At 41.2% G+C, this 15654-nt stretch overlaps 1 protein-coding gene across 11 annotated transcripts in view; it reads left to right on the top strand.

Annotated features, from left to right (window-relative positions):
- Positions 1–304: 304 nt before the first annotated feature.
- The window catches only part of RAPGEF6 (Rap guanine nucleotide exchange factor 6), a 122137-nt gene continuing 106787 nt past the window's right edge, over positions 305–15654 (top strand). For all 11 annotated transcript variants that reach the window (XM_040078015.1, XM_040078011.1, XM_040078020.1 and 8 more), the window contains exon 1: positions 305–422. In XM_040078015.1, the coding sequence (XP_039933949.1) occupies positions 354–422 (69 nt within the window). In that variant the 5' untranslated portion in view covers positions 305–353. The remainder of the gene's footprint in view (positions 423–15654) is intronic.

Raw genomic sequence — 15654 nt, 5'->3', positions numbered from 1 at the left:
TGGGGAGCGGCGCCGGCCGCCCCGGGAACGCGCCGGGAGCCGCCGCCGCCCGCCCCGAGCGCCGCCGCCGCCGCTGAGCCCGAGGCGCGCCGAGCGCCCGCCCGCCTGGTGAGCAGCCAGCCCGCGGGCACCGCGCCCGGCCCCCGCTCCCGCCCCGGCCTCCCCCGGTCCGCTCCCCGCCCGGGCCCCGGCGCGGGGAACGTTTCGGGGTGCGTCCCCCGTGGGCCCGGAGGGCGGCGGAGCCCGGGCAGGAGCCCCGGCGGGCCGCGCCGGTGTGATCGCGGCGCGCCCCGCGGCAGCGCCCCGCCAGCCGCTCCCGAGGCGGCGGGGGGCGGGGGGCGCAGGGCTGGAGGATGAGCGCCCCGGTGGAGCCCAGGATCAAACAGGCGCTGCGGAAGAAGCCCGCGGAGCGTACTCCGGAGGTAAGGCGGCTCCGGCTCCTTCCCAGCGGGAATTTTTATTTACTTTCTCACTTTTCCTTTGCGTAAATCCGTGTTCCGACGGCGCGGAGTCCGCGGTGCGCACACAGACCGGGCTGGCGCACAAACTTCTGTCTGGAGCTCGGTTATTTATTTATTTCGCTCCAAAGTTGGCCGTCTCAGGACCAGCAGTGTTTTAAACGCCCAGTAACACGCTGGGTACAGGCACAAGGAGCTTCGTGAAGTACTTCGGGCCAGCTGTTAGAAGAAGAACAACGAGAAGTAGATCACCGAAAAGTAAAATGATGCATATTTCAGTGATGCAAAACTTATGGGAAAAGTTAGGGAGCTGAAAGGCTTTTCTTACCTGTACAGTGATGCAGATTTAAACAAAACCAAACTAATTATGCTGCCCAGACTTCATAAAGATGTTTCTGCAGTGAGTGGGAGTGTAGAAATGTGCGAGGCTGGTAAGCTACAATAAAACGCGTTTTCCAATTAACTGCCTTCTCTGTCTCTTCCCCACGAGCTAGTCTCTAATCAGCTATTTATTTTTAGGAATGGTAATGTCATGGAGCGTTCCCTTAATAATGAAATAGGTTTGATATCGTTTGCATTTGTTGAAGGTCTGATTGGAGTTTGTTTGCTTACTTACCCTTTGCCTTCCTTGATTTGTTTCCCTTGCTGTGATTTTTTTTTTTTTTTTTTTTTTTAATGTGCTCAGGAATTAGAGCTATGAAGTGGTACACTCTTGAGTTTTTCCCTTGGAGACTGGGAAACATCTGTTCTCCCTTGGTACTTCGTGGAGAGCAGAATGTCCTGCTTGGTCTTCCTTATAAGTTAATTATGGAAGGGCTACTTAGAGAGCTGCTCAGAGGCTGCTCTGGAGTTCATCCTGCCAGGACAGAGTCCCTGCTTCCCTTTCAAGTCGGCCGAGTGAGTGAAATACAGATGTTCAGTCCCAATGGTTACTTGCTTTGGGATATCCGGCACATTCCTCCTTGTGTCTCTAAATTAATGATGAGGCAGTGTCAGTGTCCATTCTTTTTTCCTTAATTTTAGCACTCCCCTCTTGCTTCAGAGCTTTCTTTCTCTTCAGCTGGAGTCTTCAGTTAGCAAAATTCCTTTGCTAGTGTGGCTTGCAGTGTTGGGCAACTGGGTTCATCACAGAAGTGTCATTCATGAGTTGGCATTCCATGCTGACTCGTCATGGCTTGGACTTGGGGGAACAGGTAATCTGGCCTGGCCCAGAACCTCTGCTCACCACTGCTCCTGCTTGCTGTGCCAACCTCTGTGGCTGTGTAGGGCTTTTTGCTCTCTTTTTTTTAGGCATCCCCAATTTCTTCCCCATCAGCTGTCATGGAATTCCTTATAGTTGTCACCTTGTCATGGCTAAAATGGCCTTAAAATAATTACTTTGCTTAACCTTGTAGTGTTAAACTGTCAAATATCACAATGACTGACTGCTTGCGGGTTTGTGTAGGTTTCCATTGAGAGTGACATGAATGTTGGTGTGCAGGTTTGAATTTGCAAAGTATCTAAAATGTGGGGGAAAAAAAATCTAATCTTTCCTAATCTAAGTAATAGTACTTCTAAAATGATTTAAAAAAACCTGAGTTCCCTTGTTAATTTGGCTGTGTTTTGGCAGGCTTTTAGAGACACCGCACAGTGAGACTACTTGTGATTAAAGTTAAGCATGTACTTAAAACTTGGCAGTATTGGGTCCTTGGTTCTTGCTGTCTGTTGCTGAGCAGATAATTACAGTCAAATCACTTTTGTTTTCTTAGGATACTTTTGTTTACATACATTTAGAATGAAAAGCTTTTCCCTGATTTCATAGCAGGGTGTACCTGGGGGTCCTCAGTCTGGATCTGTGCTACCTGCTCGGGTACAAGGCATGGAATCCCCTGGTACAGTCACACTGACAGATTTTCTAAGCATTTGTTCTGGGATATGAGGACAGATGGATATAGGGTGGTAAGTGAACTGGAGAAAACAATGACAGTGTTGTTTGTTTATTTATTTATTTATTCTCAACATCCTGACTTGTCCTCTTTCCTCTGTAGGCTGCAACGCTTGGGTCAGGGAAGCTGAAACCTGTTTAGCGCAGCCATTAGGATCAGACCCATATTTCGGGTGTCCCTGCACCGGATGAACAGTCTGGTGACTCCTGTCTTGAAGTATCCAGTTGTACACAGGCAAAAGTGTGGCTTCATTTCTCCCCTCCTACTCTGGTGGGAAGGTATCATCAGTTCCTCCCACACAAAATCATCTGCACGGGGCTGCTTGTGCCCTTTGACTGTGTTTTCCTACAGAAACCCCCTCCAATTCCCTGAGCCACGATGGTATTTTATGATAAGCCAAAGCTGCTCATCCACAAGAGTTTCAATCACTTTCAGTCCTTTTCTGCCCCCATCTCTATTTCTGATCCTGGAGTTTATATGAGCAATTTACCTGGGTATTTATTACAAATTACAGGGTTGAGGCTGTGCTGATTAGTAGCATGGTCTGGTGCTTCATTCTGTCATCTGTGCAGCCTGTGGAAAAATACAGATAAACACTCCACATGCCAGATTTTGCTTACAAGTAGTACAATTATCCATATGATTTTGATTGTAGGTATTTTTCTTGACAAAATGTTTTAATTTCTAAGAACTACAAAACTAAGCAAGGAGATATTCAAAAGAATTATAATTTACTAGTTTTGAAATTTATCTCACTGTCTTGCTTACGTAAATGTTTTAGTTCTTGATACTACAAATATTTTTGTTTGGAAAAATCTGTGTTAGGGCAAGTTTTCAGTGTTGTGGTAACATTCCAATGTTTGTTAATTGTTAAAGTGTATAAGTTATGCATATTAGGCATGTACACGCTTGATTTTTTTTTTTAGTTGTTGTTGCTCAGATACTTCATGTGTTAAAATCTTCAATTTATTTTGCCAGAGGGAATTATTTTGATGAATTTATAGGGATTGTAGCAAAAATTTAAAGGTGCGTACATTTTTATGTAATTGCTGTTGTGTTACTCTGTTTAGAATCCTTTTGGGAACTACAGAAGGCTGGTAAATATTTGGCTCTTTTTCCTCTCCTTTGGTGCATCATTGGAGGTGCATACTGTTCATATGTGGTGCAAGTGACTTCTCATGTGGAAAGAGTCATGGGATGTTTCCTGGTGGACTGATGCCTGTGTATGTAGCAGATGCTGCTCTAAGATTTGAGTGAGTCCCATTTAGTCAGTCTGCCTTGCTGGTTCCCTGATGGCCTGTGACCCTGTGTTAACACTGGGAATAGATCTGTGTACCTGTCTCTCAGGTATGGCCTGAAAGTGCAGAATTTGTGAGGCTTCTCTCAGATATTAGCTTTGATAACAGATTATCCTAACAAATCATCCCTTCTGTCTTATCAGAGGGAGGAAACTCTGGCAGTACTTGGATGCTTAATCAGTTAAAAAAAAAAAAAATCATACCTTTACTTAAAAAAATAGGATTTCGTACTTTTGTTTAATATTTTAGTATCTACGTTTTTCTCCCAGGGTTATGCAGATGTCTATATGGTGGTAAATCTGTGAGTGTTTATACATGCAGATCCTCCAGTTTTTTGCTTGGGAATATGGGATTTACTGTGCAGTGTTTTAGCTGTTTCTTGTCACAGGTGGGGATATTGAATTAGTGATTTGGGAATATTTTAATAGGAGAAAATCTTCAGTTCAAAGCAGTAGGAGGGAAGGATGCCTGCTTATGCCACCATGTGTGTGCTCTCATTAAAGATTTTTTTTTTTTAAGAGGCCCAGAATTCCTTATCAGATCCATACAAAGGCTCTGATGTTGGTCTTTAGGGGAGTTGTTCGTGCTGCCACAGATAAGGACTCTGTGGTTGATAGGGCCAAACAGCAAATGATTGTGCTCCTTTTTCTGTCTTTCCTTCTCCTCCCCTCCAGTGAGCATGCTCTCTTCCATTTTTAATGGAACCTTTTCCCAATATAGTATCTTTTTAAGTTCTTCATGACTTTGTTCTAGACAGTGTTTACTTTCGTTGTTCAGAAAGCTTTGCTTTTATTTGACTTCAAAGAGTTGGGATTTATTTTTATACTCTGATCTCTTGTATTTTCCTAACTTTGTCTTCTTGCAGTAATTCTTGATTAATGTTAATTCGACTTCATTTGGCAATACTAATTCCTTCTTCTCTTCCTGTTCCCTTTTTATTAATACAGTGGAAAGGAAAAAACCTAATTTGCAGAATTGTGTCATGACAGCGTCTGCTGTTTGGAGCCTGTATGTGATGCTTCTTGATGGCTTAGATATAGAGAAATATATCTGCATGAATGTCAATCATGCACAAATAGTACATGGATGGGCATTATGAAATAGCTGTAATAAATAAAATAAATTATTGCTGACAGCATAACAAAGGCACTCTTGTACTGTAGCACAGCTGAGCCAAACAGAGGAGAACATCTGCTTCTTGTTTCCAGAAATAACTGGTATTTTGAAGTGGGTGTTTCCATCCTTTTAATAATTTTCTGTGAACTCAGTAGGTGAAATGAGATTAACCATTGTAGAAATCTGTTGTTTCTAGAATCTGAGGTGAGTTTTTAGGAATGTAACTGTGTCAGGGGTTTGGTTTTCGATAGCCATGGAAAATAATTAGAATTGTAAAGTCACCAATAAAGTGGACATGCTTGCACAAAAGAAATTTGTGTTAAATGGAGTTGCAGATGCTGGTTTCTATTTAATAAGAACACCTTACTCTTAGTATGTGGGCCTCTAAAACAGGGACAGAGGATGGACACCTGACTGCTGCCATGATTTTCTTCTACCTAACCTCTGTCTTACACTTTCACTCCAAACTTTTGGTGATCTGTTCTTTCATAGGTGACACTTTGTAAGACTTTATCATGCAGGTAACAGTTCTGGAGCTCAAACTGAAGATGAGCAACAGCCAACTGTTGTAAAATCCATGAGATTGTTCTGTGTCTTTGTGCTTTGATGTCTTTGCCAGAGAACCTCCTGGAACCTTGATCAAAGATGCACTGACCAGTGCTACGTAACTTTCATCCCTCACCGTGCAGAGAACTTGGGCTGGTCTTGGCATGTGACTGTGGTGGGAAGCTGGAAAAGACCTTTAAAGTGGAAAAATTCGTTATCACTGGTGATAACCAAAGTGATAGGAACACGTACTGACGTGCCTGCAATTTACTGCTGATGAATTCCTTCCTGGGTCCTTGTGTACCCTGTGCAGGTTGCCTTTCTGCACTCATAAGGCAACAATTATCTTTTATAGTTGGAAAAACATAAAACCTTGTAATATGAATAATTTATAAGTAGTTCTGTGAAGGCAACAGCTACAGTTTTATTTATGTTCAGTTTGATTCAAAAATCAAGTGCAGAAAAACTGTTTCATGGACAAAAATGTTGAGTAACTGCAACTTTAGAGAAAGACTTGGGAGTGCATGCATTTCATTGACACCGTATTCCATCAGCATCTTGCTAGGACTAGGAAAAACCTAGGCTTGTGTTGTTTTCTTAAATATTAGATTCGTCTCTTTAAATAAAATATGTTGTAAAGCTTTTTTATAGCCACCTACTAAAACCAAAGTTCAGAATGCAGAGGTACATGAGGAATGGCACATTGAGTATCATAGTGCTGACTGGCAGCTCTTAAGATTGAGTCTTATTCAGTAGCAGACGATAGTTTCTGTGTTAATGAAATTGAATTTCTTACTACTTCTAATGAAACAGTCATAAACTTTCTCCCTTCCTCCTATGCTTCCCTGCCACAGAGCTTTCAGTTGAAGGTAAAACAAAACCACATTTTTTTTCCCAGCTGCTCATTAAATTAATGTATTTAAGCTCATGGTAAATACAGCATTGACAGTCCTGGAGGAATGTCCAGCAAGCCTCTAAGCTTTGGGAAAACAGCATCCCTTCAGCTGCCAGCTTGATGAGTTAGGAAGTTTTTGGTGCTTAATTTTCCTCTGTTTTGTCTTGGGCTTTAGGTGGGTAGTCGTCTCTTATTTTGTTTCTTAACACAGTATAGTGTCACGAGTCTTTATCTCAATTAGACCTGTGCTTTTCCTGTAATAAAAAAAGCCAAGCATGCAAATTCTTGTATTACCTCAGTAAATGCTGCTTGATAATTCATATTTATAAACTTTGCATATGTACCTTGTTTTATGTGGTGATCAAGAGTGATGTTCTTTGACAGATATATTTTATCTTTTATTCCAAAAGTTGAGATAAGTACCAATTGGTGCACATTGGCAGCAGTTGTTCAGTCTTCCTAAACATCCCTGGGAAAACAGTGCAGGTAAAATAGGGTGTCCCCCTCCCCAAGACTGGGCAGGTCACATCTCTTTTCTGAATAATTGGAATTAACCTCAGTATTGTTAATCTCTGACTGATCACAGGATTGACTTTGAATTCACAAAGTCTTAATTAAAATTCAGTGGTGGTTGGTTATTTTATGTTTTCATTGCCATGTGGACACAGTTCCCTGCTTGTGACATATAGTCAAATTCTTGGCTAGAGGTACTCAACAGCATGGCAGGTATCAGTAACTAAATAATTCAGATTATCACTGCTTGGAACCTTCAGTACAACGTGCTTTCTGAAGATGAAATCAGCCCTAAATTAGTTGAACATAAAAAATAAAATCCATCTGTTGTTTCAAATGAACCAAAATACAATATTGGAATATTTACTAGTTTTAACAAATGATAATATATGTAAATATTCAGCTATGTAGGCTTTAGTATCTGTCTTAGGAGTTTTTTTGCCTATTTTTGAACATTTTTTGGGGTTGTGGTTATGCTTTAATCAGCAAGCCTGAAGGTGTTGCTCCTACAAGTCTTTTGATTATTTATGTCTCAGTGACACAAATAACAGTGTGTTAAGCCTTGGACAAGTACCTTGTTCACGGAGGAGGGATCTGGTTTGGCTGTTCTGCAGCTATTGTCTGGTTGGAATACCTGCAAGGAAACTCTGCATGTAGTTCTCAGAAATAAAGATTTTTTTTCCCAGCTTTCTTAACAGTAAAGCCTGTTGACTTCAGTCACATAGAGATTTGTGGTTCCAGTGAAATAAATCAGATTTCAGGGCACTGTTTTAGCTTTGACTACATTTACTGGTTTTACTGAAATGACTATTGATTTATAGATCATTCTTAAATTTAAAGTGTGTCTAATGAAGTTACCTTGTTCAAAAAAATGTAGTATTAAAGAAGTAGAGAAAATCGGCATGAATGTTTTGGGATGGGTGAGTTTTTTGATTTTTAGAGTCTGTGTCCATATTAACCTATTTTGTGGGTAAGGATGTTGAGCACTGTTCTGGAAGGGAAAATCTGGGCAGGAGTGAAAGGATTATAACAAACTATGATGCAGACCGGGAAACATTGTGATGTTTAAATTGCCTTGGAGTAGGTGTATATAATTTGTTAATTATTTTTGGAAGATCATTGTGAACCACAGCTGGTTTAAAAAAAGGAAATCAAAATGAAATCCACAAAAAACAAAATACCAAAGACAGAAAACTCATAATAAAAACTCTGAGAAATAAATTAGACTGAACATTCATTGTTTATCACCTAGTGTAGGTGGAACCTAGTGTAGATGGTTGTTGTGTCTAATAGCTGTGACTTTGTGGTATCTGATCTCCCTGGCAGCTGAGGGATCATCAGGGCTTCTTCATTGGTTAGATGAGTATTTGGTGATTCTGTCATTTTAGTGTAAAGTCACGGGCATTGCTCTTGTAAGTGTCCCTATAATTGGCGTGGAGCAGTGTTGTTAAATCTGGTTGGGGTCATGTTGATTTCTGAAATACCCTCTTAAAATATGGGTCTATGAAGGGTCCTTGGGGCTGTTGCTGCTGCTTTCCCAGGTATGGGCAGACCCTGGCGTTTTTGTTTTAAGTGATCACTCAGAGCTGGCAGGCTTTAGCCTCTCCTTGTGCTGATACTGATACCTTGTGTAGTGGAGTCTCTCGCCTCTTTGTCACAGAATCACAGAATGGTTTGAATTGGAAGGGGTCGTAAAGACCATCCTTTTCCAGCTCCCTGCCATGGGCAGGACACCTTCCACTAGACCAGGTTGGTCCAAGCCCTGTCCAGCCTGGCCTTGAACACTTCTAGGGATGTTCCAGTGCCTCACCTTGTAAGAGCAAAAGTGTACAGATGTTTTGTGTCTCTGATGAGTGATGCTGTTTTCTTCACTGCACAGAATTGGAAGGGTTATTCTAAGTTATCTGCACCGGCCCTTTATTCCTACATGTTTCACTCTGCTCCTGGGCCATGACTAATGAAAATTCCTTCATCCAATGTAAAGTCTGCTCACCAGAACATGGATGTATTAAAGAGAAGATGAAATTACAGTGCACTAATAAACCTGTGGACAAAGGCTCATGTGTATTGGCATTGTTTGCAGAACGTTGAGAGTTTGTGTGTAGTGAGTCACTGAGTTACACATGACAAGGTAAAAAGCTGTTCCACCATCCTTGTTTGTTTCCTGCATGTAATTTCCAATTCTGATTCATTGAAATGAAGCGGTGAGCTGGAATGTGGTTCTGTTACGGGACACAAGTGTGTGGATATCTTAAAGCACTGGCTCAGCCTTTTCAAACATGAGGTGCTTATTACCAGTGCTAGTCCAGTTTTCATGAAGAAATGTGAGTGCAGTTGGGTCTAGCTGAGGAAGAGATATGATACTCTTGGGGAGCACGAGGAATTGTATTAGAATCAAAAAACGTCCTGAGTTGAAAGAGATCCACAAGGATCTTTGAACCCAATTCCTGTCCCTGCACAGGACCACCCCAAGAATGAGTGGGACTGAAGAGCACAGCTGGTGGCTTCCAGTATTTCTTGTGGGTAAGTCTTGGTGGAATTGTTGCATCTGAACGTTCCTACTTAAGTGTAATGGTTGTGCAGTATTTATTGTGTGTAGTTACACAAAAAAATCAGAGGCTGTTGCCTAATCTAACTTGCCTCTGCAGGTTGGGATTCATTTGGAGGAAGTAGGGCCACAGCAAAAGTGGTAACAAAACATTTTGGCTTTGTACTTTGTGTGTCAGTGTCTCTTGCTTTCTATGACTGGTCTATGTGCCTGTTTATGTGTGGGGGCCTGCTGCACACCTTTTGTATATGATTTTTAGCTATCTTTTCTCCAAGATATTTGTACAGTTAGGATTTTAAAGGAAATTATATTCTAAGACACTCCTATGTGTCTGACTCTTGTATGAGACGAAAGAAGATGATCATGATCTGTGTGTGTTGGTGTCTCTGCAAAGTGAGATAGGTCAGAGGGTGCTTGCAGGAATTCTGCTCTCAGACCTGGGGGAGGAACTTTCCCTGATCAATGATGACAGACATCAGTGTCTTCCCTCTGGGAGAGCAATCCTCAGTCTAAAGGAAATGCTCTTGAGTACTTTATGGAGTTACTAAGGTTCAAAAAGACATCCAAGATTAAGTCCAACCATCTATCCAGCACCACCAGTTCACCATTAATCCATGTCCTTAAGTGCCTTATCCACATTTTTTTTGAATGCTTCCGGGGATGGTGACTTCCACCACCTTGAGCAGTCTGTTCCAGTGCTTGACAGCCCTTCCCATGAAAAAAAGTTTTCCTAATATCCAAGCTAAATGTCCTTTGCTGCAGCTTGAGGACATTTTTTTCTTGTCCTGTCACTTGTTACCAAGGCGAAGAACTTCGTGTCATTGTTTAATTCGTCCAGAGTCTGGTACGTTTTGAAACAGCTTTGTCTGAAAACACTGTTATTCAGGTGAAGCTCCACATCTTATTGCTTTTTTGTTTTCTTTTTTTAAGCTTTTCCTGCTGCTACAATCTTAATACAGAGTGATTCTCAAGAGTTCATTAGCATTGTGCCTGTTGATTCATTGCTGGTTGGTTGAAGCAATTTGAGAATCTGGTTTGAGTGTAGGTAGGAATATTTAAGCAAACATTTCTAGAATACATCAAGTTCCTAATCTGCCTGTGAAGTTATTCTCAAAGCACGAAGTCTTCTTCAAAATCTCCATCCCTTTTCCTCCATCTCATTCAGAAAGTTTGATGTCTGATACTGATGCTGTCATGTATCTGCCTGGGGTGTTTAGTGTGCAGCCCTTGTCTCTGTTCAAGCTTTCAGGGGGATGTTAGGACGTCCTGAGAGGGCTGCACATCCTTTTTGTTCTTTTTATTTGTATTTTGTTCCAAGGAGGTCTTTAGAAGGTTCACTCTGTGGTTCTGAGGTTTTCTGGACTGATGATATAGTTGTCAACAAGGCTTTTATGTTGGAGAGGTGGTTGTAAAACAAGCTCACTGTTTTCACTGTGTGGTTCAGAGCATACTAGAAACTTCCACGTATAGTATTTAGAGATATTTTTCAAGCTGTTGGCCAAAGTAACTGTAACTAAAAACCAGAGATCACAGCAGCTTGTTTAATGATAATCTTCATAATAAATGCTGGATTTAGGGCTCAGCAGATGTGATTGTGCAGACTAGGTCATACGTTCGTGTTGATCAGATATTTCAAGGCCTAATTCTCTTAACTGTGATGGTAGGGTGGTAAATTTAGCTTGTAGGGGGCTGAAAAATGACTCAGATTTCTGGCCACTGCTGTCACAGAAGCCACTCAGTGCTCCAGAACAGCTGTGGGGACCTTGCAAGCTGCAGCTGGTGCCAGCAGGCAGGTGGTGCCTGCAGTGTTTCCTCTGTGTTCCCCCAGCTTGCAAACATGGGAAGGCAGGGACAGGTAATCTCATACCTGTAACTTTCCAAGGTAAGATTGGTTTGGTTCTTTCCAGAAGGTAATATGACTTCTGCTTCATCTAAATCCTGTTAGAGGAACAAGTGGAGTTAGTGTGTATTAGGGTATCTGTTCCCAGTGATCTTCCAAGGACCATGTGAAATGTTACTGCTCCAAGATTACTTTTCCTGTCCTTGCTTCTGCTGTTCCTGAAAAACTGTTGTTTTTTTTTTTTTCATTTTAGTGACAGCTGTGAGAGCCCTGAGAGTAAAACCAGAAATTATGGTGAAGTCTTGGAATTTTCTTATTGGAGCTTACTTCCTTTAGCATATACTTTTCCCCATGAAGTGGGGTCATGCACTTAGTTTTGTCTGTGGAGTGATAATTTAAAAGTTTTTGCTTACGAATTAAAGTTTAAATATGTAATGTTTTTCTAGTGACCTATTTCTTAGTGTAGTATCTGAATTTTTTAAAAAAAAAACTTATTTCAGGGACTGGTTAGGTAGTAAAGGTGTGTTTTACAATGCTTAATCTGATCTGGAATATGAGCATAGTGCCTTGTTACTGACCTTGCAATAGGAACTTCTTGGAGTTACTAGAGTAGTGAAAAAGGGCCAGAAAAGGGTGTGGAAGGAGGTGGGAGAGAACTGCAAGTATACTTGGCATTCAGAAAAGTTGCCAAATGGAAGAAAACCACATTTATTTTCTGCTTTTGTTCTCCAAAAATGCAGAGGGTGGAGGATAAGCAGTCAAGATGTGTAGGTGTTAAATTTCTCATAGAAACAGTATTGAAGACGCAAAACATTGTAGTGAATAAAAAGGGAACTATAAAAAAAGTATTTTCAAAAGAAAATCAGACTTATTTTGTATAAGCTTCAGAGAGGAGTTTTTTTGTAATGCTTATTTTAACAAAACCATTTCTTGCGTCACAGTGTGTAAGGAGAGCTGGATATCTGTCTGCAGTGAAAATAAACAGTAAGAGAGCAGCCTTAGGGAACTTGTGCGAATGTCTGCTGTGAGACAAAACTGAGATGCGTGTGCCCAGGTTTTGTCCACTTGTGGGCAGCCCCAGTTCTGAGGACTGGAAGAGAGGATGCCAAACACCTGTAGGCAGCTGTCTGACATCCCTGCTGTGCTGCTGTGTGCACTCATCACACCCTGCTGCTGTTTACTCCATGCCTCTCTCTAGTAACCCTGGTGTGCAGTGGCTGATGCTGCCATCCCAAGAGTGTAAAAAGCTGACAGTCGTCAGATGGAAACGAGTCCCTTGGCATCAAAAGGTGGCTTGTGATGGTCTTATCACTGGCAAAGAAGCTGCACGCTTCTCAGGACCATTCCAGATGAACTTCAGTTTGCAGGGAAGCACAAAACACTTTGCCAGGCATATGCAGAAATGAGTTTTCATTGAGAAGTGTACTGAGATTAGCTTGATAAAATCTGTTCAGAGCTCTGATGTCTTTCCTTGTAAGAGGGCTGATACTGCCATCAGAGAACTCTGCTCATGTTGGTATTGCCAGACAAGCTCTGTTTTTAAAACTTGGAGGTCTTGTTTCAATGGCTTCAGGCTTAAAATAGAGAGGGTTTTCCTTTGTTTGATGGTACTGTGATACACCCTTCTTCCTCTTTTGAGGATTTCAGTGTAATATTTTGGAAATACCCAGAGTTCAGGGAAGCATGCACAAATTAGTTAGCATTCTGCATCTGGTTTCTCGAGGTTTCTTTGCTCTGCTAATTATTGGTTGGCTTTTAGCATGTCAAGAATGTAGCAAATTCTTGACGAAGAGAACAAAAATAACTGCCTTAAGGGATTCTCTCTTTGTAATCTTTTTGTGCCTGATTAAAGCATTGACATTTAAGCAGTCCGTCCTTCAAAGACTGATCATTAATGAGCCTCAAATGATGGTCCTGTTGGTCTGGAGGGAAGGGATTCTTGTGGTGATGTATTGCGATGCCGGCACATACAGTTTGGCCTTTTGGCCAAAGATTAACTCCTGTAGAGAGTTCCAGAGCTGTTGTAATGTTTTTCACTTTGGCATTTTGTATTTGAAGGAGCTGAGGAGTGAGGTCTGTCATTGTAAGCTGTATCGTGGGTTTAGTGTTGAAAGGTGATGGTACTGTTTTTGTTTTACTTCAGTTTTGGGAGCTTTATGATGCTCTTGTCACAAAGGGTTATGCATGCCAATGGCCATTACATACTGTGGGAGGGTTATTCTACTTAAATCTGATTTACTAGTTCCTGCATTTTCAGAGTTCTTTGCAGCATGTCCAGCCTCCAGTAGGCTGTGTTGATTTGGCTGAGTAAAATTGTTCTTTCCAACTTGAAGAAGTTTCTGTTCCTGTTTCCCATTTGAAGTCGGAAGGAACTGGCAGTCCCATGTCGGACTGCTGACCTTCTGTCAAACACATTGACTGTTTCCTTGTGTTGGATGGGAAGGCTTCATTCAGCAAGCTCCTCTATAGATGCAAGTATAGGTGACTTCCAAGATGCTTGTCAAAGTCTTTTTGTTCTGGTTCTTCCAAACTGACATGCCATTGGTACAGGGATTAAATGATATCATCCAGCTGGTGGGACCATTAGAAAAAACTTATCCTGCATATCTGGCCCCCCATTTCAGCCTGATTCCTGAGCCATTGGAATGCATTTCCTGGTGAGGTCCACAGCTCAAGAATGAAACTTTCTGGTGTTTTGTTTCCCCTCTGTTCACTTTAGGTAGAAGGCGATTATAGAGTACAGCAGACCTGTAGTTAACAGGTGCTTCATAACCTGTCAGAGCTGAGTATAACCATGTACTCAGCTTTAAAAAAAAAAGGAGAATTTCCCTTGTGCTTGGTTAGGGTCTCTCAAATGCAGCAAATCTGGCTCTGTAAAAGCTGGAGTCAGGGACTTCAGTGTTTAGTATGGCAAATAGTAATGCTGCTTTGATTTTTCCTAAGTTCCAGTATGACTCTAGTCAAACATTTTTAAAATGTATTTTTATATGAGATGTAATTACATAACTATCACAGTTGTGAAGGCTAATGTAATAAAGTGAGTAGCCTTAGATAACAGGTCTTCCATTCCTTCCAACACTTGGACTGAGTGTTCTTGGTAAGTACTGCAGTGAACCAGCTGCCTGAGTGAGAGGCTGAGACGCTAAATGCACAGCTTTTCAAGAAAACACACTGCAGAGATGTCTTAATTTTTAAGGTAATTATGTAAAATGTCTGAGCTTCAATACCAGATGAAGATTAAGTTTAGTATTAGATAATGGTTGTCTTGTTCTCTTAAAACAGAAATCTTGTTTTTAGGTGAGACCCTTAATTTGTTTAAAAGTGGGTTTGTTGTACCTCCATAGAGGCTGTGGTTGGCTAACACTGGAAGAGCAAGAGGTTGGAGGAATCTCTGGTGTGGTGCATTACAAATTGTGTTGATCATGGTTTCCTAGGAGTGAGAAAGGTGGTAGAATTGGCTTGTTTTGGTTTTGTAGTCAAAGCTGATTGTAACCTCTGAAGATTTTGGTCTGCCTAAGGATTGAATGGATCATTGGAGGAGGTTTCCATGTCATCTCATATACTGCAACCCGGCTGAATGAGTCTGTGTTCCATGTGTTATCAATTAGTACCTGTTTGATTTAGTATGGAGGTGGAAGAGACGGTTCCTTGACATCTTGTCTGTAGTTCTGTGGCTGTTAGTCAGGGAGTTTGTTGCTCTTTGTGAAGCTGGGTGTCTGGTGGGTAGGCTGCAGGATTTGGAGCTAGAAATTCCTGACTAACAATATTGTCTTATGGTTAATTCGGTCTTTTAACGGTATGCTTGTTTGTTGTTCCTCCTAATGTTGAAGTTGTTAATTTTCTTAATTAGAATTATTCCCTTTGTAATGTTACGCGTCGGTGATCAATGTAATGACTGGGGAAGTGTATCTGTACCTCTGACATTTATTTGATTTTGAACTTGAAACCTGTTAATCTAGCTATATGAATATGTATATATATATATAACTCCTCAGTTTGTGTCTGTAAGCTTCTTTGTGGTTTATGGCACAGGTTATTGCTGAGAAATACAAAAGTTGATGTTAAAGTGGCAGAGCATTAATTCCCAGAGTTCTGCTGTGGTGATTTACATTCAAATGTTGCAGTGAGGTAAATCTGGCTAGTTCTTTGCTATGAGCAAAGATGCAAAGAGCTTCTGATTAATCCTTTTTTTTTTTTTTTTTTTTTTTCCCCTATGATGAGGGATATAAGTATGTTTGCCACTTTATGGACACAGTGAACACAGGCATGTTAACCTTTCTCAACATGTGAGAGGATATTGTAGTAGTTGAGGTATTAGTAAAGTTTGTGGGAATCTATATTCAGGTAATTTAGACTCTCTGAGAAATAGTGTGTCCTAAACATAACTTTCTTGGATTGCTCTATTTGCTAGTGCTTGGGTATCCTCATACCAGGATGCAGAAGGAATTACTGGTGAACATAGTACTGCTGTCCACTACAGGAATTCCTTCATAGTTCATAATGACATTATTATGG

Source organism: Hirundo rustica, chromosome 14 (assembly GCF_015227805.2).
Source record: "Hirundo rustica isolate bHirRus1 chromosome 14, bHirRus1.pri.v3, whole genome shotgun sequence".
Classification (NCBI taxonomy): Eukaryota; Metazoa; Chordata; class Aves; order Passeriformes; family Hirundinidae; genus Hirundo; species Hirundo rustica.
The sequence above is the reverse complement of the archived record's forward strand: the minus strand, read 5'-3'. Positions and strand labels throughout refer to the sequence as shown.